The 13,514-nt window shown below is 40.4% G+C and overlaps 1 protein-coding gene across 2 annotated transcripts in view; it reads left to right on the forward strand.

Moving 5' to 3' along the window:
- abcc4 (ATP binding cassette subfamily C member 4 (PEL blood group)) overlaps positions 1–13,514 on the forward strand; it is a 39,455-nt gene that overhangs the window by 14,372 nt on the left and 11,569 nt on the right. For both annotated transcript variants that reach the window (XM_086029842.1, XM_086029832.1), the window contains exons 3-16: positions 2,133–2,253; positions 2,413–2,637; positions 3,055–3,144; positions 3,428–3,591; positions 4,551–4,676; positions 5,210–5,459; positions 5,681–5,788; positions 6,648–6,737; positions 6,813–7,004; positions 7,575–7,669; positions 7,929–8,015; positions 9,893–9,989; positions 10,779–10,979; positions 11,060–11,197. In XM_086029842.1, coding sequence (XP_085885968.1) covers positions 2,133–2,253; positions 2,413–2,637; positions 3,055–3,144; positions 3,428–3,591; positions 4,551–4,676; positions 5,210–5,459; positions 5,681–5,788; positions 6,648–6,737; positions 6,813–7,004; positions 7,575–7,669; positions 7,929–8,015; positions 9,893–9,989; positions 10,779–10,979; positions 11,060–11,197 — 1,984 coding nt within the window. The remainder of the gene's footprint in view (positions 1–2,132; positions 2,254–2,412; positions 2,638–3,054; positions 3,145–3,427; positions 3,592–4,550; positions 4,677–5,209; positions 5,460–5,680; positions 5,789–6,647; positions 6,738–6,812; positions 7,005–7,574; positions 7,670–7,928; positions 8,016–9,892; positions 9,990–10,778; positions 10,980–11,059; positions 11,198–13,514) is intronic.

The raw sequence follows: 13,514 nt of genomic DNA on the forward strand, positions 1-13,514 counted from the left end.
TGGGCCTTAGTTGTTTTTTCTGCTTCAATCAAAGGCGTCTATCAGTTACCACTGTGCAACCGTGGAATTCAATTCAAACTAGACTGTTAACCATGAAATCTGTCGGCAGGTCTGATAGCAGTGCAGGCCAGTACCATAGTGTTTTTAATTCCAATTCCTCACCATGTTAGTAGCTGCCAGTGTTTTGGAGGCTGTGCAAAAGGAAATTTCCCAGCAATTTCATGACATGCAGCTGCATTTCCAATGTGGAATAAAGTGTGTTGTCTTGTCTGTAGCATCTGATTATGTGAATGATATAAACTCATCGTTAGGGATGAGCGTCAATAAGATTTTATCGATACTACACTGGAAATTGTAATGAGTTCACTTTACTTCAAAAAAAAGTCAGGCTACCGATGGCCTCAAAATTCCCAAGTAAAGTAGATGTCTAATTTTAAGTTATAACTGAAAATGACTTTGTTTAGACAACTTAGATAATGGCAGTAAATTTAAGTGAATTTAACCCAAAATCATTAGTTAAGTTGACTATAAAATTTCATCCGGACAACTCAGATAATGGCAGTAAACCCGAGTACATCCATCCATCCATCCATCCATTATCTATACTGCCTATCCTGACAAGGGTCGCGGGCGTGCTGGAGCCTATCCCAGCAGTCATCGGGCAGTAGGCGGGGTACACCCAACACTCACAATCACAACTAGGGGCAATTTAGAGTGATCAGTCAGCCTACCATGCATGTTTTTAGTGTCCAGCGGGGAATCATAGCAAGGAGTGAGTCCACGTCGTCCGTAGTCTGTAAATGGTTTGGTGTTGACAAGACTGACGTCGGTGGGAATAACATTGTTCGATGTGCCAAAACGGTCACCACGAAGCGCAATGTTCCAGCACGAGGGCATTTGGATTACGAGGAAAAACAAGCACGCTAAACAAAAGCTTAGTAAACACTCACGCTCAGAAAATAGTCGCCTAGTTGAGCCAACAAACACACACACGCACACAATACTTTAGCGAGCAAGTCAAACGTGACAGCCTGGATGTTCGGTTAACATTCAGTTTACAGTGTAAACTGAGGGCCGGGCCGCCCTCCTGCATGTCTTACAGGTTTCCTCCTGCAACACACCTGATTCAAACGATCGGGATCTGGCCCCTGCAGAACCCGTCATAATTTCCTTGGCTTTGATGGCGTTAAGAAAAAGATGTTTCATTTCTTCACACCAAGGACCAAAAGAGGATGTTTCATTAAAATCGACAGAGGGACTATCATTGGAGTATAAAAGCCTTTGAGAATTTGATGGTATAAACATTTGACTGACGGCTGTGCAACAATGCTTTTTAGTTGAGTGGTCCATTGACATTTTCTTGCTCTGACCTACCAGCCGGTCAAAAGAGAATAAAACCATTTAATAATGTCTATGACTAACAGATGAGGATGAACAGTGCCAAAAGTAGAGCTAAAGTCTACCGACAAAATTCATCATAAATGAATTAACCTAGGTCTTCTACTGAACATGTTTTCATATGATATAATACACTAACAGCAGCACTGCCACCCTCTCTGTAAGCAAGTCGGAAGAAATGAAAAGTAAAAGTAGATGACATCTTTGGAACCGGAATGATAGTACAAGTTTTCCACAGAACAGGAACAGGATGGATTACGATGCATCAGTCAATTTGAAGAAAGTTTTGAGTAAACATGCAAGCAAACGGCCCATAGAGCTCTTCTGATTAACATGTCTTTTAAAAAAACGGACTTGACCCGTAAAATACCAATTGTCCCATGGTAGGATGGTTCATCAAAAAGAGAGCTCATGACCTCCTCAAAAGAGGTCAGAAAGAGTTCTGTGAATCAAATCTTTAAAAGACGTCATTCGGTTAATTACCTTTGCCAAGACATTTGTGATGGCGACTCCTTTTTTTGATAATATTGTGTGACCATGGGAAATGCTTCTTGCGTCATTCGGTGATCATATTCATAATATGGTGGTGTCTCCAATTCTTTTAATCCCATTTATGGTCTTGTGCCGGCTTTGTTTGTTTACATTTGCGCTGGTAGCAATCTGAGCTGGAGGAGAGCATGTGACCACTTTACCCTTGGCAACCAAATAAATCACCTGACTGACTTCCTTCACAGATATTGGGACCATGAAGTCCAGGAGGCCACCAAAGAATTGCGGATGCCAAAACTCTCAAGTGTCATCATTAGGTGTTTTTGGAAGATGTATTCAGTGCTGGGATTGTTTACCCTTGTCGAGGTCAGTGTTGGCGTTTGTACTAAGCAGCTAAAACTTTCACAGGTATATAAATGCGTAGACGTAAAACCACAGATTAGAATCAGAGCATCCTGTAATACACTGAATTAAGAGTGAGGCATTTTATTTCACATGAACTCTCCTCTTCCTCTTCCATGTCAGGAGGTGATAAAGGTGATCCAGCCAGTTCTTCTGGGGTACATGATCCGCTACTTTGAGGATTACGACCCGCACAATAAAGCAGCCCTGAATGAGAACCTCGGCTACGCAGCCGGACTTTCAATCTGCACACTGGGCCTGACTCTGCTGCACCACCTCTACTTCTTCCATGTCCAGCGAGTTGGCATGAAAATCAGAGTGGCCATGTGTCACATGATCTACAAAAAGGTAGGCATGTGAGCACTTATCCCAAGTTTTTTATTTAATGAGATAAGAAAGCCTCACCTGATCATTGAAGTGCTGCCAAGTTCTGTCACAGACATGTTCTTTACTAAAAGTTGTCAAGTGTCTTTTAATGACATTCCACCACAATGTTGCAGTAAACGGGTGGCACTATTCACTGTGTCACGCTGTCTTCTTGTACTAAACACCGCCATGCCAGCAAGATAGAACAAACTAATTTGAATGTCACACTACTGTATTCATAGACTAGTCAAAAGATTGGACACATTTCTCATTCAGTAGCATGAGCAAGTTTGTTAAAACGTTTGACTGTTTGTGTTGTTGACACAGAATTCACTAAGCTGAACTGTTCCACTTTGCTTACATTTGGAATATTTGATTGAATTTGTTTTTCAAAACCAGGCTTTGTGTCTCAGCTGTTCTGCAATGGGAAAGACCACGACAGGTCAGATTGTGAACCTGCTTTCCAATGATGTCAACAAGTTTGATGATGTAAGTTACTCAGTAAGCCACCGACAGGAAGTCCAGTGCAGCATGAAAGGAGTTATTGTACTCAAAAAATGTTTTGATGTTGACTCTGTCATAATGTGGTAACCTGCCAACTTCAGTATGTATAGATGCACATGTACTGTATGCGTTACCAGTATAGTGGTTTGTACGTTATGGTTATTTGCTTTGAGTTCTAGGAATATTTTCAGCCAATTTTTAACTTGTGAAGACATTATGATCTTGATCTGCCTTTTCCCATGGTTTATTTACTCTTTCTCTGTACCAGCTGACGATCTTCCTGCACTTCCTGTGGGTGGGGCCCCTCCAGGCAGCAGCTGTGGTGGGACTCTTGTGGTTGGAGATTGGGCCATCCTGCCTGGCAGGCATGGTGGTCCTCATGTTCCTAATGCCTGTGCAGACCCTGTTCGGGAGGCTGTTTTCCAAGTTCAGGTAGCATTTCAGCAATTCCTGACTTCCAAAATCCACTATCCAACAACACAGTTTAGACTAGTTTGAGAATAGCAGTACTTACCTTGGATGGGCACAAAATTGGGATCCGCCCAACTAAGAAACTTGACAGCAAATTATTTACAGTGCAAACTCTAATGTCTAATGCCCCGGAATACATACAATTTGTAATTCCACTTAACTTGAATGGAAAACTGTGCCTGTTTGTACATTTTATTTTAAGGACAGTATTAATAACGTGTTCAATGTATCACTTCTATGACAGCTTATGTTAGTTAACTGTAACTGGACCGTAAAGCCTTTTTGTTTGTATTTTTGTTACTCAGCCAGTGTTGATGGGTCAGGTGGACCTAGAGAGCTAGAGTTTGGGGTTTTCAAAACAACACAATCAAATCATTTTCAGTTAAAATACTCAATGGGTGTTTGCTACATCCCAATTGCAAGTCATATGAACAGTAAACATTGCTAATATTTGCAACCATTCCCTTTGTTGGATCACATTTATGAATTAATGTTCTACTCTTTTTTTTTTTTTTTAAGTAAAATGTAATAAAAAAATATCTAAAAAGAAAGAAAATTCCATAAAAACGTGTTATCACCATGAGGACAAGGTTTCAGATATGCCTTGGGTCATTTTTCATTTGATAAAAACTGAACGTGGGTCCCCACAGACCCGGACATCATACAAGGGTTAATGCATTTCAGACGTTTTCATATTGTCATTATGGGGTGTTATGTGTAAAATTTTGAAGAAAAAAAGAATGTGTTCCATTCTGGGATGACGCTGTAACATTACCAAATGTGGAAAAAGTGAAACGCGTGTTTCCAGCTGCACTGTATCTTCAATAATATGATCCATTTAGAAAGAAATCTCTGAATCGACTTTACAGGGTTTTTAATGTGACCTTTTTTCAGTAACTTTACTCCCCCCTCATATGCAGGACTAGGACGGCCATTCTTACTGACAGCCGGATCCGCACAATGAATGAGGTGGTGTCTGGAATTAGGATCATCAAAATGTATGCCTGGGAGAAACCGTTCGCTGCTTTGGTGTCGGATGTCAGAAGGTGAAATTTATGTTCTGTCACCGCCAGGATTGTTAAATAATTAGGTGAAAGCATTTACAAATGACTTGTGGGAGTTGTGCAACACGGCTGATTGTAGAACTATGATGTTATGATGTGGTCACCTCAACAAAGGTGACAGTGTGTCTGGTTCTGCAACATAGCCATGTGTGTACTCAACCACCACTATTAGACACATCTGTACAATCTATAGCTGTCCCTGAATGAAAATCAGTATAGGCTTTTTCACAAAATCTGACTAGATAGGCTCCAGCTTAGCCTTGTCACTCAACAGGAGACATGGTAGAAAATATTTGGATCAGGTGGTTGGAGTTTGACTGTAGACAGGACATTGCACAGTGGTTGCATCGACAAAAAATCGATTGTGCAGGTGTACCTAATAAAATGTTCGTCGTTAAAGTCTCATTACGAGGTTTCCCCTATCAGTCTGAGTCACTTGGCTTTTAATTTCTGTGTTCCTCCTCCTCACCACCATCATCATTATCACCAGTATCATCTTCCTCCATTCTCTGTAGGAAGGAGATCGACCAGGTCATGATGAGCTCGTATTTGCGCGGCCTCAACATGGCCGCCTTCTTCTGTGCCAGCAAGATCATCGTCTTCATCACCTTCACCCTCTATGTCCTGTTGGGGAACAAAATCTCAGCCAGCCGAGTCTTTGTGACCGTGTCACTGTACACGGCAGTGCGCCTCACTGTCACGCTCTTCTTTCCCAATGCCATAGAGAAACTCTATGAGGGCCGTGTCAGCATTCAGAGGATCCAGGTCCGTCGCTATATAATCACGTTTGAACTATGGAACCCCATTTGTGGGATTTTTATAGACTCTTTGTGACAGGGCGTGCTGCCTATCTCTTATCACTGAATTTCAGTTGATCGTGTGTGAGCTTCCAAATTTTGCTGTCAGACAACTGCACCTAATCAATCGTTCTTAATGCATAAAAGACGTGCATAATTTTGCCCATGTTCTTGTTTATTTTGTTCAAGGAGTTCCTGTTGCTGGATGAGATGACAAAGACAAGCACTACTTTGAATCTTGCCGATAAGCAAGATGCTGCTATTGAGATACAGGACCTTATGTGCTACTGGGACAAGGTTTGTTTGACGCTACACTACACCCACCCGTCCACAACAATCTACTGAGGTCCAAAACAAGAGCTCTATCAACCACAGTGCCCAATTTGGATTGTGACGGTTAAAGAGATAGTCAGGTTTCACCTAGATGCTTTACACTCTTTTTATAGTTAAGAACAGTCCTGCAAATAAACACTTAAAACTAAAACTGTTTGTTTTGTCATGTCACACTAGATCAAATTGCTTAGTTTCTTCACAATAATTGTGTGATTGAATAGGTTGCCACGATTGAGAAGTAAAATAAAACATACATGTGTGGCCAAACGATTAGCCAATTGGTGTTTTACTGACTTTGTTACTTCTGTTTTCAGATAATAAATATTTTATACATGGATTTTACGAGGAAATTGGCATCGCAAATATTGCCTTTTTGCATGCGTTTGAAGTAGGGCTGCTCGATTATGGAAAAAAAATATTAATCACAATTATTTTGGTAATAATTGAAATCACGATTATTCAAAGGATTATTTATTTTTTGCTCCAAACAAGAACAAGTTTAAAAAAAGTGCAAATGCATACAATAAAGTATGATTTCGTTGTATAAACAAACAAGTTAACTTGCTATGCACTCATAAATTGCCAAAGTAGTAAACTGCTTGGAGTAAAATGCCAATTTTGACAGAATAACGGACATGCTATTCATCTATACGTGTAGACCTTTGTCTGGAGCCTTTTTTGTTTTGTTTTTAAAGTCATATTTACACATAGTAAACAAAGTTAACAAAATTGTTATATTCTGAAAACATTAGATGAAATGATGCTGACAATATCTTTAATGTGTACATGGCTTAAGGTCCTCATATGTGTGCCACCTCCATAGAGTCTGGATTCTCCATGTCTGCAGAATGTGACACTCAGTCTAACTGGAAAACAGCTGTTGGCTGTTATTGGACCAGTGGGTGCAGGGAAGGTAAAAAAAAGAAAATCAAATTAGAAGAGGATGTGACTTTACATGCGCTCATTTGCTACCTCTTGCTCCATCCAGTCCTCGCTATTGAGCTCAATCTTGGGAGAGCTTCCTGTTGAAAAGGGGTCGATGAAGGTCAAAGGTCAACTAACCTATGCTGCCCAACAGCCATGGGTGTTTCCTGGCACTATCCGCAGCAATATATTATTTGGAAAGGAGATGGATCTGCGCATGTACGAGAAAGTTCTCAGAGCTTGTGCTCTAAAGCGGGTGAGCAAGTCAGGTTGGAGTTGTTCCTAACCAGACAGGTGGAAAGCACCACATAATTGTCTTCACAGCTCTTAAAACTGTTGTTTATTGGGACCTCGATCCTTTTCCATCTGTTTTGATGCTCTATGTAAAAATACAAACCGCAATTCCAATTAAGTTGGAACATTGTGTAAAACAAAATAGAAACAGAATGCATCCATCCATCCATTTCTGAACAATGATTTACAAATCAGATTCAACCTATATTCAAATGATTCCAGTACACTAGAAGTTAGCTGCTACAGGAAGTAAATAAAACAGTTAACTGAGTTAATTTTTTAAACTATATATATATATATATATATATATATATATATATATATATATATATATATATATATATATGTGTGTTTTTTTTTGTTTTTTGGTTTTTTTACAGTTTGGAGATTAAATACCTTAGTAGTCAATTGAATATAGGTTGAAAAGTATTTGCAAATCATTGTATTTTGTTTTTATTTATGTTGTACACAACATCTTCATAGGAATTGGGGTTTGCATGACTGACCGCTGGTGCCACACTATATTGTGCAGGACTTGGAGCTGCTCCCAGATGGAGACCTGACGCTGATTGGGGACCGTGGCGCCACACTCAGTGGGGGGCAGAAGGCTCGCGTCAACCTGGCCAGGTAGTGCACATAATACAATAAAATATCAGTCATTGCACACCACAGATGGGAAATTCTGATCCAGAAAGTAAAAACCCTGCCACAATTTATCTTGAGCCACAGGTGCTGCTAATCCACTGAGCTCGTTTACCTGCCGGTATAGCAGAACCTGTGGATAAAGCCAAACTGTGGCAGGGTTTTTACTTTCTGGACCTGGATTTCCCATCTCTGCTGCATGACCCTGTGTTAAACAGTTTAGTGGATGGTTGTGTGTCCCCAGAGCTGTGTATCAGGACGCCGATATTTACCTTCTGGATGATCCTCTCAGTGCTGTGGATGCTGAAGTCGGAAGGCACCTCTTTGAACAGTAAGAAAGAAAATAGCATCACATTTCTCAATATTGCTAAATGAAAGAACCTAGGATAAAAGAATATCTCATTTGGAGTAGGCTATTTTTGGTGTTCTAACATTTTTTTCACCCAAACAGGACTACTTTAAAAATGTATATTTAACTTTTCCAAGGAGATTATTTGTTCACGCATTTAAGGCAGGGGTGGGCAATTCCGGTCCTGCATGTTTTATATGTCACCCTGCTAAACGCGGCATTCTGATTAATATTGTGTTAGTGCAATATAAGAAATCCACACGTTTTTAGCTGGCTCACGGAGCTGCAATTTTGTTACTTCTGTCGACTGAAGATAACATCGCAGTTGCTCAGGGCTCAGATAACCACCAATCATGGCTCAGCTTCAGAAAACAGGTGTGCCACGATTGGTCGTTATCTGAGCCCTGAGCAACTTCATTGTCATATTCAATCGACAGAAGTGACAAAATGGCCATCCCCTGAGACGGCTAAAAGTGGGTGCATTTTGCTGTTTAATTTACGGTATATTCCACAATTTCTATCTTGTAAAAATAACACACAGTAAAAACAAATGTAAAGATCTCTAAAATTTGGGTAATGCTTCAGCTAAAAATGGGCTGGATATAGGGCTGTTCAATTTTGCCTAACAAGAAAATCCAAATTATTTTCTCTCAAACCCGATTTTGCGATAACGATTACGATTTCTTTGTAAAATACAAGTAATGAAAAATAAAGTATTTTTAATGTCTTTTATTTAAACTTAATTTTTCTTTCTTTGAACTCAAAATGCCAGTGAATTTAATTCAATACACACAGAACAATCCCTTGGGATTAATTGCATTTTACTTGTACATCAGACTTCAAATCTGTTCTTCATTAAACCAATAATGAAAGAAGAAAGTGCATATACCATCTGAAACTAAATCAAACATGGGAGAAGGTAGTCAGCCAGTCTGTAAACCAAACAGTCTGTCAGCAAGTCATTTTGCCAACCAGCTAGTCAGTCAGTCAACCAAGTCAGTCTGTCAGGTGAGGTAGGTCTTACTTAAATATAAATCAATGATTAGTGCAAAACTGTCACTCAATAATTATAATAATAATATGCAAGGCGACAATCATCTTGTCTCAAAAAACACATATGCATCCGTAATGCCAGTGAGGGTAACAAACCGAATGCTCTCTTGGGATTATGAGCATCTCATCTTTACAATAGACGTCAGGTCTCTCTGCTCTTCATAAACCAAAAATGAATGACTAAAGTTGCTTGTGTTTGAATCTTTCACTGCAACTAATTTAAAACACATTTTGCACCGGGGATTGTTTTGGTCCATGTCCATATCATTGAAACCATACAATTTCCACACTACAGGTCTGCTTTTGCCCGATTTATTAACTAAATGCTCACCTGCCTGAGCAAACGTAGCAGAATCGCCGGTAGCCATGGATGTTGTCGTTGTTGTTTCAGACTGCGCGCTCGAGGGAGGAAGCTGAAATGCAGAGGAAACTACGGTGGCTTAGATACGCCAAAAATAAAAATCGAGCGTACCGATTTGAGCGTTATCAAAATCGTTTTATATAGAAAATTCGGTTACGGTTCTAAATTGCTTCATCGAGCAGCCCGAGCTAGATACGCCTATGATGCCATCAATCTTTGGAGGATCAGAATAATGTGTAGAACTGGACCCAGATCTAAATGAAACCTAAGCATTAAAGATGAAGGAATGTGCTTGAAGTAAGTCAGGAAGAGGTGCGGTGCTGGTCCTGACGTGTTGACAATGGCTCTTCCTGATGCACGCTTCCTCTTAAATAACAGCAGTGTTGCATAACACAAAAACAGACTCAGCACTTATTTAATTTTCAACCATTTATTGTCAACCCAGGTGCATCTGTGGCCTGCTGAAGAGCAAACTCCGCATCCTGGTCACCCACCAACTACAGTACCTGAAGGGAGCAGACCAGATTGTGGTCCTCAAAGAGGTTTGTACATTCAAATGCTTTTATAATGCCCGTGGCCCTTAAAGTGGAAGTCAACCCAAACATTTTTTTTTCAAGAATATCTTCTATGCAAGCCCACTAGTTGAAACAAGGCATTCTGATAAATATTGCGTTTATGGATATGAGTTAATCCACTTGTTTTTAGCCATCTCTGGGGGCGGCCATTTTGTCACTTCTGTCGACTGAAAATGACCACAACGACTCAGGGCTCAGGTAACGACCAATCACGGTTGAACTGTTTTCTGAAGCTGAGCCGTGATTGGTCGTTATGTGAGCCCTGAGCAACTGTGATGTCATTTTCAGTCGACAGAAGTGACAAAATGGCCACCCCCTGAGATGGCTAAAAAGGGGTGGATTTTGCTGCTTAACTCATATTCCACAAACGCAATATTAATCAGAATGCCGTGTTTCAACAGTGGTCTTATATAGAACATATTCTTGAAAAAAAATATGTTTGGGTTGACTTTAAAGGGGAAGTCAAGTCAAACATTTTCTTTACGCTTTACGTTCTATGCGCCAGCCATCACACATGAACGAATCGTGAATCAGTATATTTTTATATGGTATTGCAGTTGAGGCAATAGGTACCTACTACAAAGTTCCCGTGTTAGCCTAAAAGTCTGTTTAGTAGCAGCAGATCCTGGAAGTGTCAAGCACACTGGCCATCATTTGTATGCCTCCTACTCTTGCCACCAAGCAAGTGCTGCTGCTTCCAGGACGAGCATGAATGTACAATTACAAATCAGTTGCATTGATCTATAATTGTTCCAGGGTCACATGGTGGCCAAGGGTACATACACGGAGCTACAGCGGTCCGGACTCGATTTCACCTCACTCCTGAAGAAGGATGAGGAGGAGGATCCCCATCAGCATAACTCAGACCTCTCCTCCCGAAGTCGAACTTTGTCCCAGAACTCAGTGCGGTCTCAGGCCTCTTCCGTGTACTCAGTCCAGGATGGAGAACATTTAGAAGTTTGTAGACTGATTGTCTTTGCAATAAGATCTCACATGGTGACACCCCCGATGCAACATAACTGTTCTTTCACACCCAGGCTGAGCCAGTGCAAACGGTGGCAGAAGAGAGTCGCGCACAGGGATCCATCGGATTGAGTATGTACATGAAGTACCTGCTGGCTGGTACCAGCATTTTGGTTGTGGTCATTGCGATGCTCCTGAACATTCTGGCTCAGGTAAGCAAAGTCTCCAAAAAGGCTCATTTCAAAATAAAGCTCACCAAATAATACATTGAGTCATTGATACCAATGCAATTGCCATAGAAGACTTTTACTTTGATGTCCTGCCCGCGTGGTGGCGTAGCGGCAAACTTGACTTCCGTTTTCGATGTATCGCCACCGACATAAACACAACGCCATCGCAAAATCAGATTCAGTCGCTCATTTCGGACGCAAAAAAAAATGCTAATTAATTACGTTGTCATTGTGTGTTATGGCACAAGTCTCCGGCCTTAGTGGCTAGCAGCTGTTATCATTTCCAACAAGTGAACGCCTGGTAGTTCAACAGCTGTTCCTTGGCTTACTTTTTTTTTTTTTACTTCATTTTTAATATTGTGGACCTAGATTACTTTGTAATGCACCATTCATGTTTAAAGGAAGGTGCCTTAAATTGCACTTCAAGGTCTTTTTCAATATGAAAACAAATAAAAATAAAACTTTGTCCTTTATAAAAACCCTTTATAAAAACACTTTTCCTCATTAAATAATTCTAAGAAAACATTCAGCTCAAAATGTCTGGTAGGATCATTTTAAATTTATGCACTGTACCGCTTACAAAATAAGAATATCTTGCCTTATATTGCGTTAAGTTGCGTTCTTAAATCCTAAACGGCCATGTTAGACATTAGGAGTTGATTTTATAATTTTTTTATGGTCAAAGGCATTTTATAAAATAAACGAAGACAAAGCTCTATTTAAAATCTGTGACTGATCCGAACCGTGACTTATGTGATTCGTTTGACCACTATTGAGTACCAAAGACAATCTCCTGGTACGGATGTGAGTACCCCATGAAAAAAGTATGTGACTCCCTGATGATAATAAAGAAGAACACATTGAGTGAGGTGTGTCCAAATCTTTGGCCTGGTCTATCTATGTATATGTATTTATGTATGTATTAGGGATAGACCAATAAGCTTTTTTCAGGCCCGATACCGATTATTAGTAGTCAAGGCAGCCGATAACCGATATTTAAAGCCGATATTTATTTTTAGAAAAAAGGGGTAAAATGGTGTCAAATTTATGAAAAATAACTTGACTGCCTTTAAGACCATGTTTATTAAACAACTTTAGTGATTTACAAGATGTTAAAGCTTTTCTAGATCTTAAAAAATACACAACTTTGTTTAAAGTCTCACAAAAAAAGTGCAGGGAGCTCCCAGGCTCAGCTGCATGTCTAACAAACATCTCCTACAAACAGTAAATAGTTTTCTAAAAATCCACTATAACTGAAATGTTTATCTTTCACACATCTTTGTTTTAAAGTTCAAAAACATAAAAGTCAACGCAGCTACTAGCCACAAAAATAAGCATGTTTCCAAGACCGGACTTTCACATGCAGTACTTTGTCGTCAATTTTTGCGCCATGTACAGCACTTGGAGCGGTGGTTGTTTTAAAGTGCTCCATAGATAATGTTGAGTTTAGCTTTTCATTACGTGGCTTACACACAGACACGCACACACTGGCACACACTCACGTCTTACTTTAATCACTATTTCCCAATATTATCGGCAACTTATCTCAGGAGCCATGTCATTCACAAAGCAAATTAACTGTTGTGACATTGGGGGAGTGGTTAGCTTGAGCCGCAAGGCAGCTTACTGTGGCGAGCAGAATTGCCGCTTCTGTTTATATTACATAGAAGGGCTCATAGTAATGTTACAAGTGAGTTATAGTAGACTGACATTTACTGAGATTTCTGCGAAGTCTATTGCATTACCTTCTCACTCGCCGACTCCCGACGTGTATGTGCCTGGCTCGTCCAGGAGACAGAGAGAGAGAGAGCGAGCAGAGAGCGAGCAGAGAGCGAACGCGCAGCTTTGCGCTGATGGGCTGTTACGCACTGCACAAGGAACCAATCAGATGGTTCTTTGGGCGGGCCAATCTGCCTGTGCAGGGCCAGTCGTGCAGCAAACACAGAGAGAGAAGCACTCTGCAGCAAGCACGAATAAAGCAATTTTGAATTCATCGGCCTTAAAATAAAAAAAAAGGCAGATGCCAATAATCGCCAAAATGCCAAATATCTGCCCCGATAATCGGCCCGGCCGATAATCGGTCCATCCCTAGTATGTATGACATAGCCTAATATCCGATATGGTTACCTTTGGTAGCTCTTCAAGACAGAAAACAAAACACAGTGTTGATTCTAGTCTCTTGCCGTTGAGATCCGGTAGCGCCATCTGAACCGTAAGGAAATGCTTCATCTTGTTTTGCCGAATGATGTTTCTCGTCTATCATCCCAATAATATAACAACAAAATTGATGGTAGTCAAA

Source organism: Filicampus tigris, chromosome 1, assembly GCF_054856515.1.
Source record: "Filicampus tigris isolate MCC_2025a chromosome 1, RoL_Ftig_1.0, whole genome shotgun sequence".
NCBI lineage: Eukaryota > Metazoa > Chordata > Actinopteri > Syngnathiformes > Syngnathidae > Filicampus > Filicampus tigris.